This window comes from Castor canadensis, chromosome 2 (assembly GCF_047511655.1).
Source record: "Castor canadensis chromosome 2, mCasCan1.hap1v2, whole genome shotgun sequence".
Taxonomy (NCBI): domain Eukaryota; kingdom Metazoa; phylum Chordata; class Mammalia; order Rodentia; family Castoridae; genus Castor; species Castor canadensis.
Window position 1 is genome coordinate 26,717,193 of NC_133387.1, and position 17,190 is coordinate 26,734,382.

General features: G+C 37.6%; 1 protein-coding gene across 3 annotated transcripts in view; it reads left to right on the top strand.

The window, feature by feature from the left end:
- Grm8 (glutamate metabotropic receptor 8) overlaps positions 1–17,190 on the top strand; it is a 767,244-nt gene that overhangs the window by 122,779 nt on the left and 627,275 nt on the right. For all 3 annotated transcript variants that reach the window (XM_074063968.1, XM_074063975.1, XM_074063963.1), the window contains exon 3: positions 13,661–13,877. In XM_074063968.1, coding sequence (XP_073920069.1) covers positions 13,661–13,877 — 217 coding nt within the window. The remainder of the gene's footprint in view (positions 1–13,660; positions 13,878–17,190) is intronic.

Below are 17,190 nucleotides of genomic sequence, written 5' to 3' on the forward strand. Positions count from 1 at the left end.
CCTTTCAGTAGGCAGTAGGCATAGGAATGTATTTGCTTTTCAAAATTCAGATGCAAGAAGCTTTTTTCTTCCTATCAACCAACTCTGGCACCAAGTCACATTCCCTGTGGTGTCAAGAAATTCAGTTATAGCCATAATTTGGGTGGCCAGACTTCAGTATCCAAAGCTACAGAGATTTCACTACAGGGATGCTTGCTATAACCCTGGTGGGCTATTAAAAGGAGGGGGATCCCATTCCTTCTATTGTAAGCACAGGTAATAAGCTTTGATGAGATTTCTGGGTTCTCAGGTACTGCTATGGAGCAAAGTGAAGATCTCTATCACTCCCAAGTTCATGGTGAAGTACTGAAGTACTACTCTCTCCCTCTATTTCCATTTATAATTCTTCTTCCTTCTCAACCTTTGGGATATGCTTCTAGTAATTCAGCTATACAGCCTCTGTAGGCTGAGGCTTCTGAAAACCAGCTAATTCTCTAGGTACATAGGCTTGATTGCTCATATGGAGGGTAAGGGGAAAAACGTCTTTCATAGGTCTCCTAAAGCAGCAAGAACCAGACAGAAATGAATATATCACTAAATTATTCTGTTGCATATGAATGTTATGGAAAATTTATTGATGGTAAGGTATATTGCATTGTGTATTTGGCATTCAATCATGTGGGCTTAAATTTTTATTTTTCAAAAACTCATCTGTTATTTTCAAATAAGTGAGAAATATATTTAAAAACCTTTTACTGACTCAACCCTTCATAGGACATATTCACTGGTCTATATATTTTCTGTGACACCAAAAATAAACTCTATGCCAGCATTTGATGCAAGAATTGAAACATATTTCTCTTCAAAATATAACTTTGGAGGCAGGATATTTCTAAAAATAAATTTCCAGTTATCAGGAGGTGCTGTTCACCGTGGGGAAGTAAGCCTCATGTTCATGAAGTGAAAGAGAGGGAGCGTTTCCATCTACTCATGGTGTTGCCAGCTTGATCTACCAAAATAATCTGTGCATTTAAATCCCTTTAAGAATGATATGGAAAAATTTCAAAAGAAACACGGGGCTCTTGGGTACATGTTCAATTTTTTTTATAATACAGCAGTGCTACTTTAAATTGACTGTGTACACAAATTACCTGGAGATCTTGCTAAAATGCAGATTCTCCCTCATTAGGTCTGGGGTGGGCCTGAGAGTCTGCATTTGTAACCAGCAGCCAGACATTGCTGATGCTGAGGCTGTGGGTTTGCTGAGAACACTGAGCAGCAAGGTTATAGGGAAAATCTAGTCAATGCATTCTTCCTATAGTCAATGTTGGTAAATTGACCTTATGCAATGTGAATATATCCAGCATACCAAAATAAGAGTATATTTGTTCCTCTTGAAGAAAAAAGAACCTAAATTTAATTTTTAAGCAGTCTTTATTTCTGGTGAGTACACCAAAGTCATGCATTGCATGATAGAGTTGTAAAACATTCAGTACAGCTGCAAAGTTGGACACTTTCATGAACTTTTAAGTAACATATTTGGAGCTCACATGCATTTGGAGCAAGGTAGGTTAGCTAGCTATGACTTGAGACCAGATGACCTCTAGTTTATGCTGGGGTGGGTGTGACAAGTTTTCAGTGTGTTGTTTGGGGAAATCTATTGGACACTCAACAAGAGGTGTCAAATGAATAGGACCTGGGTCTGGAATTCAGTAAGAGATTTAGACTGGATGAATAGACTGGGTATGAAGTGAAAAGCAAAGAGAAATGTAAAAGAATAACATTTAAAGTAAGAATTGTGTGCCTTTTCAAAGCAATCTATATTCCTTCATAAGTTTGTTTCTATCAGAAGCTTGTCCTGCTTGAAATACCCTTCAGTCTTTTTCCACTTTGTCTGGATTTCTGCCTCTGGTCCCCATCCTCTCTGGTGTTAGGACATGTTTTCTCTGGCATTTGCAACTTGGGTATCCACTTTGCCTAACCTGTCCAACCTTGTCTCTGGCCATTTTACTACTACCCAACTGGGTCTGAAAGCCCTATTCTCCCTCAGGAGCTGTAGCTAGTGCAATCGATAGAAACAAAAAGTGACAGATCATATTTGGCTGAAAGTAGATTTTAGTATCTCCTTTTCACTGTGGTGCCCTATATGGTGATGGTTGGTGCTATCCAAGCTGTAGCTAAGGTATGACCTGTGGCCCTGAGGGAGTTGCATATGTGGCCAGAAGAAGCGAGAACAGACTACTACGGCTGCGTCCTCAGAACCTGGACCCTCATGAATATCAGAGCTAATGAGGGAGAGACAGCGTACTTTACCAGGGGGATCCATGTAGTGGAGAGTAGGCTGTTCAGGAGACGAATCTAGAGTCAGACTGTCTGGCTTTGAATGTTGCTTTGCCATTTACAAGCCATTCAATTTCTGGAAAATTGCCAGTTCTCAGTTTTCTCTTCCCTAAGATAGAGGCAGAACACTTAGCACAGTTCTTGGCCAAAAAACCCACATTAAATAAACTTTGGTGAAACCAACTTCTACCTCCTCTTCCCCCACACTATTTCATTTGTTAGAAGTGCAGGTTGAATATGATACTTAAAAGAGGTTTATAAAGAACAGGGAGCTAGATTTCTCAAAGAGATTGTAGATGAACATGAAGGGTGAATCAGTTCGCTTTGGACATGCCTAATGTACTGCCTTTCAGATAGTATTGATGTTTGTCAGAGGGCATTCTCCAGTACGTAGTAGAATAATGGAATCTGAGTCATTTGCTACCTTTTATCTATTTTTTCATCACTCAGTGATGACCATTTATGAAGTCAGTATTCATTCTTTGGAGAAGGAGTGAGGCTTTTCCCTATGTAAGTGGAGCTCTAATTAAGACCTTTAACCTCCCTTGGACCTTCTCCTACCTCCTGAGTTCACCAACTTGGGTAACATTAAACAAATGAAATTTTCCAGGGGCCTTAGGTGTTTAGGATAAGTACCTGAATGTCAGCTGGGAGATAATGACTTGAAGACCAGGATATCAGTGAATGTGGATAATCACTGAAAATCCAAGATATTGTCAATCAGGAAACTTATTTGCATAGACAAATATTCTTACCAATGTTTTTCCTTATTTGCAGGATTTAAATCATGTATTACTGAGTGGCCAAATGCCAGTGTAAATGGAATATTTACCAGCTTAAGGTTTATTGACTTCAATTTGTTGGTTATAATTACTAACTTTTTATGTTTAAGTGTTCTAGTGCTGACATGCTTAGGGGGAAAAATTGAACCACAGCGGTGATTGCACAGCAAGGAAATCAACAGAAGAGGAAAATTAAATGCTAGGTGATAGTTTGAAGTCAGCAGTGATGGGAATGAGTGGGTGGGAGAGTTAAATTTTAAATGATTTAGCAAATGATGCTAAGAAAGTGCCACGACATCATTTTGGGTTTTCTATTATAACAAATTGTAATTGATCATCTTTTGGTACTCATGTAAGAAAACCACTTTACAAAAAATTTTCATTGCCCTAAGCAACTCATATCAAAAAATTTTCTTTACCTTTTGTTTAAAAGAATACTCAGAAATATATTTCATTTTGAAATCCCATGTTCCTTGAAAACTTTGTCAAGAAGGTATCAAAGAAGTACCTTTTACTCAAGAATGTGCTGGAATCTTGGTAGTAATAGTTGGGCATAGTGAAATCATAAGATGACATTTTCCTCATCTCCCTGACATGTTAGGTCACCTTGTGGAATTTTCAGAGACAGATCCATTTATTTCTCTTTCCTTCTTCTGAGAAAATATATATTATTTTGTAAAAAATGATGTTCTAACCTGCTTCTCACATGTATTAAAATTCTATCCCAAAGCCTTCCCTTCCTGAAGAAGGGAAGTGTTTGCTTCCACTTCTTTTTACTTTACTAAGGAAGCAAATATTAGAGCTTATAAGTAACAGAAATATATAGTTTTTTGGGGGTGGGGGAGAGGGAATGGGCTCTTGTCTTAAACTTGTTTCTCTTTTATGGGCTTAGTTTCTGCTGTATTCATTCATCTGTTCTTTCTCCATCTATCCATCCATGAATTAGTTAATTCATTCATTTCTTACCCATACAAAACTTAAAACTCAGAGATCTGTGTAGATCTATGTGGGTTTCTGCTGATAACTGTATGGCTACTTTCTTTATAGTTCTGTTATAATAACCCAAATTAGGTATATACTACTTAAAAGCAGATTTGTAGGGTGATTAGAGTTAACAATAATGTATTATAGATTTCAAAATATGCTAATTACCCAGATTTTATCATTATACAATGTATATGTGTAATAATACATAAATATGTACAATTTTTATATGTCAATAAAAATAAAGTAAGACAAAGTTGAAAGAAGCATGGGAAATAGTGGTCTTTGGTTTAATATTATTGGCCTAGGGCAAGCTTTTTAAGATTAAAAGTCAATTGTGCTCTCTCTTTCCATCTACAAATTGGGTAGTTGCACATCTGAAAGAAGGCCGAATGAGAAGCCATTGTGGCTGTTGTTTAGTGTTTGTTTCTTATTCCCTCCTAATTCTTGTGTCATCTTAATTAATCTCACTTCATCAGGAAAGCCTGCCCTGTCCGCCCATTAGGTGAGTGACCCTGGAACTCTTAGCAGCCTATAATTCACTTTCACAGAACTCATTACAATTGCTGTTAGATGTTTGTCTGATTGTTTACTTGATGCCTTTCTTTTCCATTGTACCTCATGTTCCCAGAGTTGGGAGGACCATGTGTGACTTACTATATCTTTAGAGCCTTTTACAGTGGCTGGTACCTAGTATAAGCAAATTTGTTGAAATATTTATTATAATATTTGAAGTAACCATTAGAAAGACATTAAATTTTATTTAACCACTGACCAGAAAAAGAATGTGTATTGAATTAACCCTTTAAATTTGTGTATAATATTACATATGTAGTGGTTATAGTTTTCTAGAAATCACAGAGTAGTGAATTGTAAAGAAATTAGAAAAAAATACAGTGTTCACTTCAAAAGGAAAATTGAAGATCAGGAGAAGTTTTAAACTAGAAAAATTATAAAATTAGTTGGAATAGTGAACTCCTTTTCTTAAGTAGTGAGGATTTTAACCCAACTTGCTGTTACAACTTTTTCATGAGCATATATGTAGAATAGTTTGGCTTAAAAATCTTCATACTACTAGTGATTTGATAGATTATAGCAACCCTTTCCCTTAGGAGCTGTTGTGCTTTCTCATTGTAAAATGTAATTAGCAGATATAAAAAAAGTTTATTAATCTTATAGGGTATAATTATAGTTGTTTATATGTAAATTCTTTTGTGTTCATGGATTGTTTGTCTATCATTTTAAGTAAGCAGGTTAGAAGTTAAACACCATTGTCAATTTTGTTAAAATCATTACACTTTTTAAAAAACAAAAACAACAACATAGCATTAGTTGTTTTATTTTTCCAAAAGAAATTCGAACTTAATTGGCATGGTGTTAGGGTTGGAATTTTCAAAACAAAATAAATGTTTAGAAATCTCAAGTTATATAAAAAAAAGTAACATAGCAAACTGAAAAACCTGCATAACCATTCATAAATTTATTTAAAGTGTCCAGTGATCAGCATCCAACAATACCTAGGCCAGATAGTTTTGCTTGCTTCTTCCACATCTACATTCTCTCTTTTTGTCTTGCTTGCAATCTGGGAGACTCTTCTAGGCAGACAAAATAATTAATTTGTTCTCTTGCCCTTTGACTTCCAGTGGATTCTGTTAGAGACCCAGTAGGAGGTATGTGTGGGGAGAGGCTCGGCTATAATTTCTTGGTTGGCCTGCAAGGGACTGGTTGTATCCTTTCAGGGAGGACATTGCTTCTCTCAAGGTGGCTTCCATTCATGACTCCTGCTTCTTTCTGTGACTGGTCCCTCCTCTGACCTTTGGGATTCATGTGTAGTTGCTGCTGTGCTCTGACTCCCAATGGATTATGGATTTGCATTAACATTCTTTATGCACTGCCTTGAAAATAGTCCCTTTACCTATATTCCTTGAATTACTCTAATTCAATGTGCTAATTGTTTTCTTTGCTTCCCCAACTCATGTAATACCCTTGAGAAAGGTGAAAAAAAAATGTGCTCTTTTTCTCTTCAATAGATCACTCAAATGGATTATTAGAAACCAACAAATGACTTTGCATGTGCAATATATATTTACACTTTCAGGCACACATAGATGCAAAAATGTGTTTTTTGTGTGTTTTAAAGAAAGCATACCTCCTATGACTTGAGCATCTTCATATATGCTGCTAAAATTTCAGGTTCATCATTTGAATGGTGAGAATAGATGGGCCTTGTCTGTCTTGTCTCTGGTTGATTTTGTTAGCAGTGCTGTGCATTTGTGAAGAGGAAGGTTCTGGTCTAACATCTTGGCCCATAATGGGATTAAACACATGATCTTAAACTTCCTAACATTGCATTATGCTCAGCTATGTTAACTAACACAGGCCCTTTTGGTGTGGGTGTGTGCATAGAGCATAGGTTAGTCTGAATGAGCTGATGTAGGGGAAAAGTATAAAAATGTATTACAATGAACAATGAAATCTCTTACTGCAATGGCCTCCATGATTTCACATTTCAATAACCTTTCTCTCCCTTTATTTTGCTGCGCTTCATCATGCATCAAAACCTGATGCTCTGGTCCCTCCTCTGAGTGAACTGTGGGAACTCAACTGACAAGAAAGGCAGCAATGACTATTTCACATTGGGCACTAACTTGCACGAGCAGGAGGCTTAGTAACTGTCCATTGTGTGGGCAGGGTTGTTTTGACCAGGTTTTGATTTAGGAGGGAATCACAGCTCATGCTTTTGTACAGAAACTTGGGACAGTTGTCACTCTTCTTTATTGTATCACACTTTGGCTCTATATTTCCTTTCTCCCTTTTTCTCTCCTTATGCCATTTTCATGAAGCTGAGAGGAGTATGAAAGCTGCAGGTATAGTGTTAGGATAGGAGGACCAGTGCTGGGCATTGCTTTCTAGCCTTAACTCCTCATTCTTATCTAATTTCTGATTGCATACTCATGTTTTACCACAAGAAACTAGTAGTTTTGATACTACAATGCAGTGAAGTCTGTAAAGACAAGGTTAATGGTAGCAATCATTATGCTTTTCTGGTCTTGAGTTTTGCAGCAACAACAAATCCATCTCAAGGCAAGGTGGCAGGAAGCAATCATTGTGATAGCCACTGTTGCTAAGGCCATTATCATTGGAGAAGTGCTCAGGCAAGTGCTACCTCCTGAGGGAAAAGCAAAGTTTCAAGCTGATCTTTTACTGGAGAAAACCAATGATGCTATTGAACAGCACAAAGAACCCTGCCAACCCACCTCACCAAGTTGACAATCAATGAATGAGCAAGGTTGTTCATAGAGATAAAAGAACAAAAGCCCTTTTTGGCAGGAATTGATGGCAAAGGTGCTGTGACTCAGGGCTTCTGCCTACAAATGTGTATTTAGATGTGTGTGTGTGTGTGTGTGTGTGTGTGTGTGTGAGTTTCTTTGCAGGAAGACTTATATTTACTACAATTCTGAGGGGTTCCTCCGAGCTCTGCTTTAGGTGGCTTATTGGTCAGGGATTTTAGCTTCATGAAATTTTTGGCAGATCAGAAGCTGGAGAACAGAGACAGAACTCATGCCATTCCATGGAAAAAGGCAAATTTTAAGCTTACCACAATATTTTGATATGTAAACAGTGGGAAATCTTTAAAAAGGCAGTTGGAGTGGAGTTTTCGGACCACAAAAAAATCTCGTTTCTCAGTAACTCCCAATCTTGCCCTTTAGTCATGTACTGAAAGCACTCAGTGAAGGCAATGTGGAAAGTCAGTTTAAAGGAGGAATAAGCACTTTTAGTTGTGTCTAGAATAATCAGTTTGCAGATAAGGATAGCTTGGGAGGGGCAAAAGATTAAATAATCTGTGACTTTGGTATTTGGTTAGAAATGTAATTTTTATTCTTAAATGACAAGTTGAAATCTATGGGCTTTCAAAGTATTAGCCAAGCTAGTTCTGAAGTTTTCATAGACATTTCTTGTATTCCGAAGAGCTTGATGGCAACTGTGTGCTTCCCTGTGATGAGGCTGCACAATGCGCAACTGAAATGGCACTTAGTTGATTTGAATTGGAATTCTAACACTCAGCCTGGGGAAAGCAGATATCTCAGGCTGACCAGAAGCTTTAGAAGGTGAATAGATCTTTGTTTAATAACTGATATGAGAAATGTATAACTTCATACTTAAATAGTTTTATAGAAAAAATTACAAAGTTGGAGTACATGAAGGAAAATAATAAGAGGGTACTTGATTGATGGATGGATGGGTTCATGTTTCTTTCAGTGAATATTTACTAAGTCATAAGATGAGCTATGAGCTCATATCACATCTGTAAACAATACAGAGAGGACTGCTGCAGACTGTACACGTTAGTAGAGAGAACAACACAAAAACTAATACAAGTTGTAATAACAGTAATGAAGGAAATAAATAGGATGATGAAGTAATAGCAGGAGGTAGGAAGACAAACAAGATGGGTTGGTTATAAAGGGTCTGTTTGAGGCAAACACATCGGAGCTGAGGCTGAAGGATGAGAGAAGCCAGGAAAGATTTTGGAAAACATTGGAGGAATATGTATGAGAAAGGGGAATTGGCCTGGTCAGGGAGCAAAAAGGAAGCCTGCATGGTTGAATTTGTTGAGTGAGGGGAAAAGATAGTGAGATGCCAGATCAAAGGATCCTCTAACAGATTTACGGGGTTTATTCTAAGGGCAAAAGGGAAGTGCCTGAAGGGCTCTGAGCAAGAATTTTTTTATAAGGTCTAACTTTACTTTTTTTTAGAAAATATCAGTTTTGTTGTTGGCATAGCATGGATTTGAGAAGGGAGAGAATAGAAGCAGAAAGAACAGCCAGGTATCACCATGGCTTGGACTGTGGTGTGGCCTTTTGCTCCACCTTTGTTAAGACATTGTCACAGATGGCTAGTCTGAATTCCAGCCATTAGAAAAGAAGGAAGAGCATGAGAAAGGCATGGCCTCTCTCTTCAAGGTCAGAAGTTATGCTTCCCACTGCAGGGAGGTCTAGGAAATGAAGTCTAGTTCTGAGTGGTCAAATGTCTAGGTTCCATCTAGGGAAAGTGGAGCAGTCACTGGAGGACAGTAGCATCTGATAACTTCTATTTTTAAAAAATATACATGTGGATGAAATTTTTGAGCTCTAAGTCAAGGTTTTGGAATCTTTCAGAGTATATAAGTCCAAGATTCACAGAGTAGCTGGTTAAATGTAAATCAGGTAATTACCTTTATTAGCAGCCTGTAAGCACCAAATAACTCCCCAGACACATGGCTGTCTGTTAAGAACTGGATTGGCTTAGACCTAAGCCACATGTCATCCTTGGGATCTACTTCTGCTTGCCCAGAAGACTTGAAGTCCAGGCTCCAGCCCTCTCTCATACATTTAGTTGCCAGGGGAATATGACAAGAAGGAGGATAGGCTTCCTACCCAATAAGGGGATCCTACCTGATCTTCTGACCCTATAGAGAAAAGAAGCCTGGGGTGGATGTGGGGAGGTCAGAGCATAAAGTAGAGTTTGCTGTATATTCTTGCCCAATAAATGTAGATCTCTGACTCCTGGTTTAGTTTCTCCTTCCTGTTGGGGAACGTAAGGAAAGGGTAGAAAGGAATTCTTTGTTCTGGAACTTCCCAAGAAAGGTAGAGTTGGGGATGGGAATCTCCTCTTCCCCATGTCTTCTTCCACGGGCAGAAGACAGCATGTAGTTTGAAGAATAATCAGGAAAATGGAAGGTAAAGCAATGTTTAAAGGAGGTTTGATAATGAGAATCCTGAGTTGTATAATTAATTGCTTCAAATATACTTTATTTTGGTAGTGGAAATATGACCTTATTTTAAGCACCCATCATAGTCTCATGAAACCTCAGCATAAAGAAAATGAGGAATGAAGAAAAGCAAAATGACAGGTGTTTTCAAATATGCAATTTGATGCCTTTAGGAGCAGAAAGAGAAAGGGAAGGGATAAGTCATATAAGGACAGTGGCAGGCAGAGAATGTTGGAAGAGAGAGTGGATGGAAGACGACTAAGAGGTTAGGGCAGGGCTGAGAGTGGAGAGCACAGCAGTGACATTCCTTCCCAAGACCTGTCATAGGGGATGCATTAATCAGATCAGTCAGGCTTCTGTCACATTGGAGGGGTAATAGGAGTCAAGTTCACAAAAGGACTATTTATAAGGTATGGGCACAGTTAAAGGAACAACCATGGGATGCTGAATTACTCAGGAACACACAAAAATGAGAGACCTGCAGGGGCAAGGGTGAAGAGTGGTCACAGAGCCTGGCAAAAGTTAGTTATGGCTGAGGTCTTAGGTAAGGAAATACTTTGTCAGTGGGGGAAGAAACTAGAGGAGTAAATTCTGATTTCTGACTCCTCTTGCCCTCCCATGTTCTGCTGTGCCTCCCTTTGGCCAAACTCAACTGGAGGCCAGAGATAAGAAAACAGCAGTAAAGAGGGCCTCCTTGGCCATCAATCAGGTGGAGGAGGATTGAAGAGACAAACATACCATATTTTAGTGGTGTGAAGGGGAAAAGTCAGTATCAAATTTCCTGCCATAGTTTAGTTAATAAATTGCCTCAAAACATTGATTGCGTCTTTTTTTCTTTCAGGTGTGTGGATACCAAATAATTAGGTACCTCATTCCTGAGAGAATCATAAGCCAGTAGACAGTCAGGATTCTAAGGGTAGATCATGGGGTAAGAAACAGCAAAAAACAAGGTTGCCTGATAGAGGAAGATGTCCAGAAAGAGGTGATCATGAATGTGTGTAGATGATAACCATGTAGATGAGGACAGTATCCCTGAATAGGGAACAGTATGCACAAGGGTGCAGATGCTGTCAGAGTATGGGCAGAAGACATGGCAGAGAGGGAGGGTGGCACAGAATCTGATGGTCATTCTGAGCCAGACTGAAGGGTTTGGATTTTATTCTCAAAGCTAATAAGTGAGAGTTAATAGAGGAATGAATATAATGGATGTTACTTCTTTAAAAAGTTAGGATAACTGATAAAGGCTGCCTCCCTAATACCTTCTTTTCTTGGTATGCTTTCCTTCTTTTTCCTCTGATTTCTCTCTCTTCTACCTAATCCACCACCCTTCTATTATTGTGGTAGTTGTTTGTGATAGATGAAATCTCCAGTGTGAAGGGGATAGTTAAGGTGGTTTTGATCTAGGTAAATGAACAAAAACATTCCAAGTCTTTAATAAATTCTCACTTCAGATATCAGGAGGGGTTTAATTTGAGGATAGTGGAAATATTGGGAATGCTGGGATAGAAATTAAAATGCTTAATTAATGGGCCAATTCTTAGTGGTCTACTGCCACAAAATAAAAAAAAAAAGATGTGACTTCATGAGAGCTTGGAAAGTTGTCTTGAAATACTATTGCTCTACCATGATTTATATAATTGTAGACTTCAACATAACAAAAAAACTAACAAATGAAAATACAGACACATACTCCCACATTGCTTTTTCGCACTTTGATCTCCAAAGAGGAAACTCAAGACTGTGGGGAGAAAGTCCATTACTGAATTAATCAAACAACCATTTTCTATCTGCACTTTTATTTTATATCCCCTTTACACCTGTTTAATTAATCCTAAACATGATGCTGACTGCTAATTAAACAGCCCTGGAAGTGACTGACTGAAGGTAGTAATTTGAGATAATTAGTTTTGGTTTCAAACACTCAATTTTCACACTTTGTGCTCATTTTTAGAAAAGGGTGGCTCATTATTATAGATAGGGTGGGGGTTGTATAAGACATTTTACTGCTGGACTCTGAGAAAGTGGGAAGGTTATGCCTTCAAATATGATAAAGAAATGTTACAGTGCTGTAGAAGTTCCTCTAGAATGCTCTCCTCTTCCCCTGACACACACACACACACACACACACACACCCTACTCACACATACACAGATTTTCTTCCAGTGTGAAGGTCATAGTGCCAAATCTTTTTCATTAGAACATAGACATGCACAGGATTTTGATCTTCAGGAAAATCTTACTTAGCAGGGGGCAGATCTCACTGAATCATCCATGGCTTCTTTCCTGTGTTCTCTAGAAGTAAATAAGAAAAGGTGAAAAAGGCCAAGGTTTGGCATGTGGTTTGAGATTTAGAGGAGTGTCTTGCTGAGTAGTCATGTACTGCAAAGGCACAAACCTATGCAAGGCAACCATCTGTCAGGATAAGGCCCGTATCTGGCAGAGAAAGCAAAGGGCTGGAGGAGGAAGGTCAGATGTTTTTCATGGTCACACAATGTTGATAAGTTAACATGGTCTCCACCAGGAGAACAGAACCAAGAAGAAATTTGGGATTAAATAGGTTCCACTGAGTCATCATTGTTACAGCCAATATAGGTAGATAGGTCAATGCAGGTTACACAGAAGCTGAATGGCTCCTGTAGCACCCCAGAGAGCTCCAAGCACATTATTCTGCTTCTGCACTGGATGACCAATGCTTTTATTTGTATCTTGGGATGCTCAGTATGACCTCACTAGCCACCAGTATGGAGTAGGGCTCACTAGACTTAGAAGGACTTATGTAGAAGAATGTTTTTCAAAGATGTCAAGAGTGCAGTGACCATTGGATCAGAGGATATACAACCTGTCCAACTTCTGAGAAGATGGAAGTGTAACCTCTGACATCCTTTTATGAGCAATGACATTAGCTACAGGCTCTGATTGTGAATAAGCTTAATTGTTTTGTGTATGAATCAGTCCTACATCTTTAAACAAACAATATGAGTTTAGGCATCTTGAAGTTAATTTGACCTTTGAACTTTCACCCACAATCCAGCATGGCAGCTGAACAATGATGAAATACCTAGCTGTATAGCTTACCCTTCCAAATTGTTGGGGAATGACATATGCTCCCATGTTTTAAAAATGCTCTAGCAATTTGCCCTGTTTATTTCAGAAAATAATCTCTTTTCTTAATGAAGTTATGATCTGGATTCTTTTTCTTTGAGTTTTTTTGAGAAGTTGGAAAGATGTTTTTATTAGAGGTTACCTGGCTAGCTATGCCCAGATATTTTTGTGTTATTTAGTGATTATACAAAGAAGCAATGAATAGACTCACAAAACTATGTATTTAAAGTAATTTACCAAAAATGCAATCTTAAGATTTAAATGGTATCAAGTATCCAAAAACATCTCATAATAAATTTCCTGTTAGTCATTGCAGCCTTTATATCCTAAAGCCAAAGACAATTTCAGAGGTGACCTTTTTCTGATGTATGTATATACTAGGACGTCAACCTTCTCTCTCATTTCTTCAACAGAACAATTAAGTACAGAATAAAAAGCAATAACAGCAAAAAGCATAAATATTTTCCTTTGAGTCCTGAAACAATGGAACCTGAAGCAAACTAAATTCTCTCTCTCTGCTTGCAAGTATGTGCATCAGAAGAAAGTAAGCCTATGGACCATTATGAAATACTTTTAAATTAAATTGGTGGTTCTAAAACTATATTTTGAATTGAGGCTGAGGTATCTAGATTTCTGTTATATCTTTGGTTGTTTAGCCTCTTGTGACAGTCCCTCATTCTACATCACTCATGCATAAAATGACCTATGATTTGTTTTGCAGATACCTCAAATTAGCTATGCATCCACTGCCCCAGAGCTAAGTGACAACACCAGGTATGACTTCTTCTCTCGGGTGGTTCCACCTGACTCCTACCAAGCGCAAGCCATGGTAGACATTGTGACGGCCCTGGGATGGAATTATGTGTCAACCCTGGCTTCCGAGGGGAACTATGGAGAGAGCGGTGTGGAGGCATTCACCCAGATCTCAAGGGAAATCGGTGAGCACATATTTACCACACGACTGTGTTTGGATGTGAGGGGTTGCTGAAATCTGAATAACTCCAAACATTGTCTGATATGTATGGAATAAAAGAACTGCTACAGATTTGTGACCCAGGATGACCACTGTTAAGGGAAACTGGATATATTGTAAATGATTTTTTTGTTCATATTTCTATCAAGGTATACTTTGGTGCTAGTTGAGGAGATAGAGCTCTTGACTCAGATGAATGTTTTTTGAAGTTGTCTACTTTGATGAGGGACTTTGTCAGCACATTAGAGCCACTGTAAATTTGAATAAATGGCATACTATTTGATTGTTCTAGACGATGTTTACATTAGCAAGTCATTAAATTTTTTAAAAGTCAGTGGAATTTAACATCCCAAGCTAGAGGTATTAAGACTAGTAATCATTTGAAGGCAAAACCAAAATAACCCCCAATGCCATACTTAAGTGATATTTTTATTATCGTAGTTGACTTTTTGCTTTTTAAAATTCTTACTTAAAACTCAGAAGCTTACAGTGGGATGATCATCTTAAGTGAAGTAAGCCAGGCTCAGAAAGCCAAAAATCATATGTTCTCCCTCACATGCAGACTTTAGATCTAGGGCAAATGCAGTAATATTATTAAACTTGGGTCACACGCTAAGGGGAGAGCACATACAGGAGGAATGGGGATAGGTAGGAGACCCAAAACTTGAAATGTTTGATGTGCCCACTACAGAGGAACTAACACAGTAACCTTAAAATGACAGAGGTCGATATGGGAAGGTGACCGAGAAGTAATGAAGAGGTCTGGTAGAAATGAATCAATTTGGGTTGTAATACACTTGTGCATGGGAAGCAATGCTAGGAATCTCTCTGTACAGCTATCCTTATCTCAACTAGCGAAAACGCTGTCTTTCTTACTATTGCTGATGTCTTCTCTTCAACAAAATTGGAGAAAAGGGCAGAACAGGTTCTGCCTAGAAGTGAGGGGAGTGGGGGGGAGATGGAGGGAGAAATGTCCCAAACAGTGTATGCACATTTGAATAAATGAGTAAAGAAAAAAAAAGAATCTTAAAAAATAAAACTTGGTTATGATAAAGTGCTAATGAGCTCCTTCTTGGGCTGGCTTCCTTCTTTCTTCTCTTCCTTCCCCCTTCCTTTATCCTTTCCTTTCTTTCTTGAGATGGGTCGTGCTATGTAGCCTGGAACTCACTATGTAGCCCAGGTTGGGCTTGAACTCATGATCTTTTGGCCTCAGCCTCCTGAGTGCTGGGATTACAGATGTGTGCTACCACACCCAACCTAAAATCTGGGCATTTTTCACAGTGCTTATTTGAATTTCTGTAGACATTTCACCAATGTGTACATTTACCCATGAGGTTGGAAAGCCATCCATTACTTGGAAAAATAGAACAAAACAACTGAGAGTACAAATCTTATTGCTAATTGGTCAGTAATATATCTTTGTGGATGAAAGGAGACATAATTATTACTCAAATTCTATTACTCTTATTAAAAATGAATGGATTTTTCTATAGGGATAATAACATTTTATGAAAAGTTAAAGTGTCCATTGGATATTTTTCAATAATTTTTAAGTTAAAGAAAGAAAATGATGTTGATCAATTCATATCTGTCCTAGAGGTTTCAATTCAGTAAAAGATCATGGGAATGATTTGTACTTAGCTAAAATTACCAAGTACAAAGAGTATTCAGGGTTAAAATAAGACTTTCACTTGTGAGACTTGTGGATGCCTGGAGACTGTTCCGTTCGTAATAGGAATTGGAAATATATTAAGCACAATGTTTTGTATATTTAACATTTGTTCTATGATTGTACTGTTGTAGAAACTGCAGAAAAGGAATAATTTTGTTAGACAGATTGGGTTAATTGATTTTACTGGACAACTGTTCACAGCTGCTGCATCCATGATAGCATAATTTTTGATCTTTGGAATTTTAAATTACATCACTATTGTTATAAATGATTGAAAACCTTCCATTGAACTTTAAATTATATTATCTTCTTGTATAAGAGTCCCAAGTTTATCATTAAAGGAAATGCCCACTCAGATGAAAACAATAGCTTCTGGAAGCAGGTTTAATGCATTATTTAAGCAGCCGATGTGAACTCTTACAGAGTGATAATTCAACACAAGAAGGAAACAACAGAGCATGTCTTGAAATAAGTTTTCTGTAATGATCCTGGACATTCTTCAATGCCAGGATACATTTCATGTGCACAAAACATATTACTATGAAAAATTCAATACAGAACATAATTTTCCAATTTGGAATCTGATAAAATTTATTGTTCTACAAGTTAAGTGAGAGTATCATTTTATTCTTTTGACTAAAATAAGAAACCCATAGTTTTCACTTTTTAGGGAGCACTGCTGTACTTTGGTAATGCTGTCACATAAAAAGATTCAGAGGGTGCCATTCATTATTCCTATTTCTATCATAGTCATTAATATGAAGAAAATAATTTTAGTGCCTGTGTATGCTACTGATTAGAGCAACACATTTTTTCTGTGTTGATCCTTTCAGTATTCTGTGACTTGACTGGCTGTCCATTCTATTTCAGTTCCCACTTATCTGGGGAATAGAGGAGAGATTCATTGTCAATTAATATGCAGAATACTGAAAAGGCCAAATTAGTACCACACTAGAGTATGCCATGGAATATATTAAATATCAAAATCATCCCTCATTTTAATGACAAAGATTTTATCTAGAACAAAAATAACTGAAAATTAAACCTTTTACATGACAATGATATTAATGGGAATGGCAAATAGTAGCAACTTAACCCATTCTGAAATTATCTGATGACTCTAATGAAAATTCATTAGTTCTGTAACATTTGCTGCTCTTACTACAACATCGATGACATCTCTGTCACTATGTTAGTAGTGTATATGTAAAAATCTTAGTATCTTGACTGAAAAGGAGATGTATAAATTCAGTTTTTGGAGTGTCTGCCTATTAGTAAAATTATATATTTCCCCAACTTTTATGAATAAAATCGTGCATACTTGGTTCTAAATTTCTGTCTTTGGAAACATTGATTGCTAAGAACTTTCAGTGTACATTGAGGCATCGTATATCTTACCTCTGATTAATTCAGGAAGATCATAATGGAATGATAGTGAAATGAAAACTCATTTAGTGATGAATTGCTTGTACAGTTTGCTTAGAGTACTTTTAATTTTAACAAAATCTTAGACTTGGGGAGGTGTCCTTTGTGAATCTGGGAGGATAAGGTTTATGATTGAATGGTAGTCATGAACAGACATCAGTGATGACTTTTCTCTAGCAAT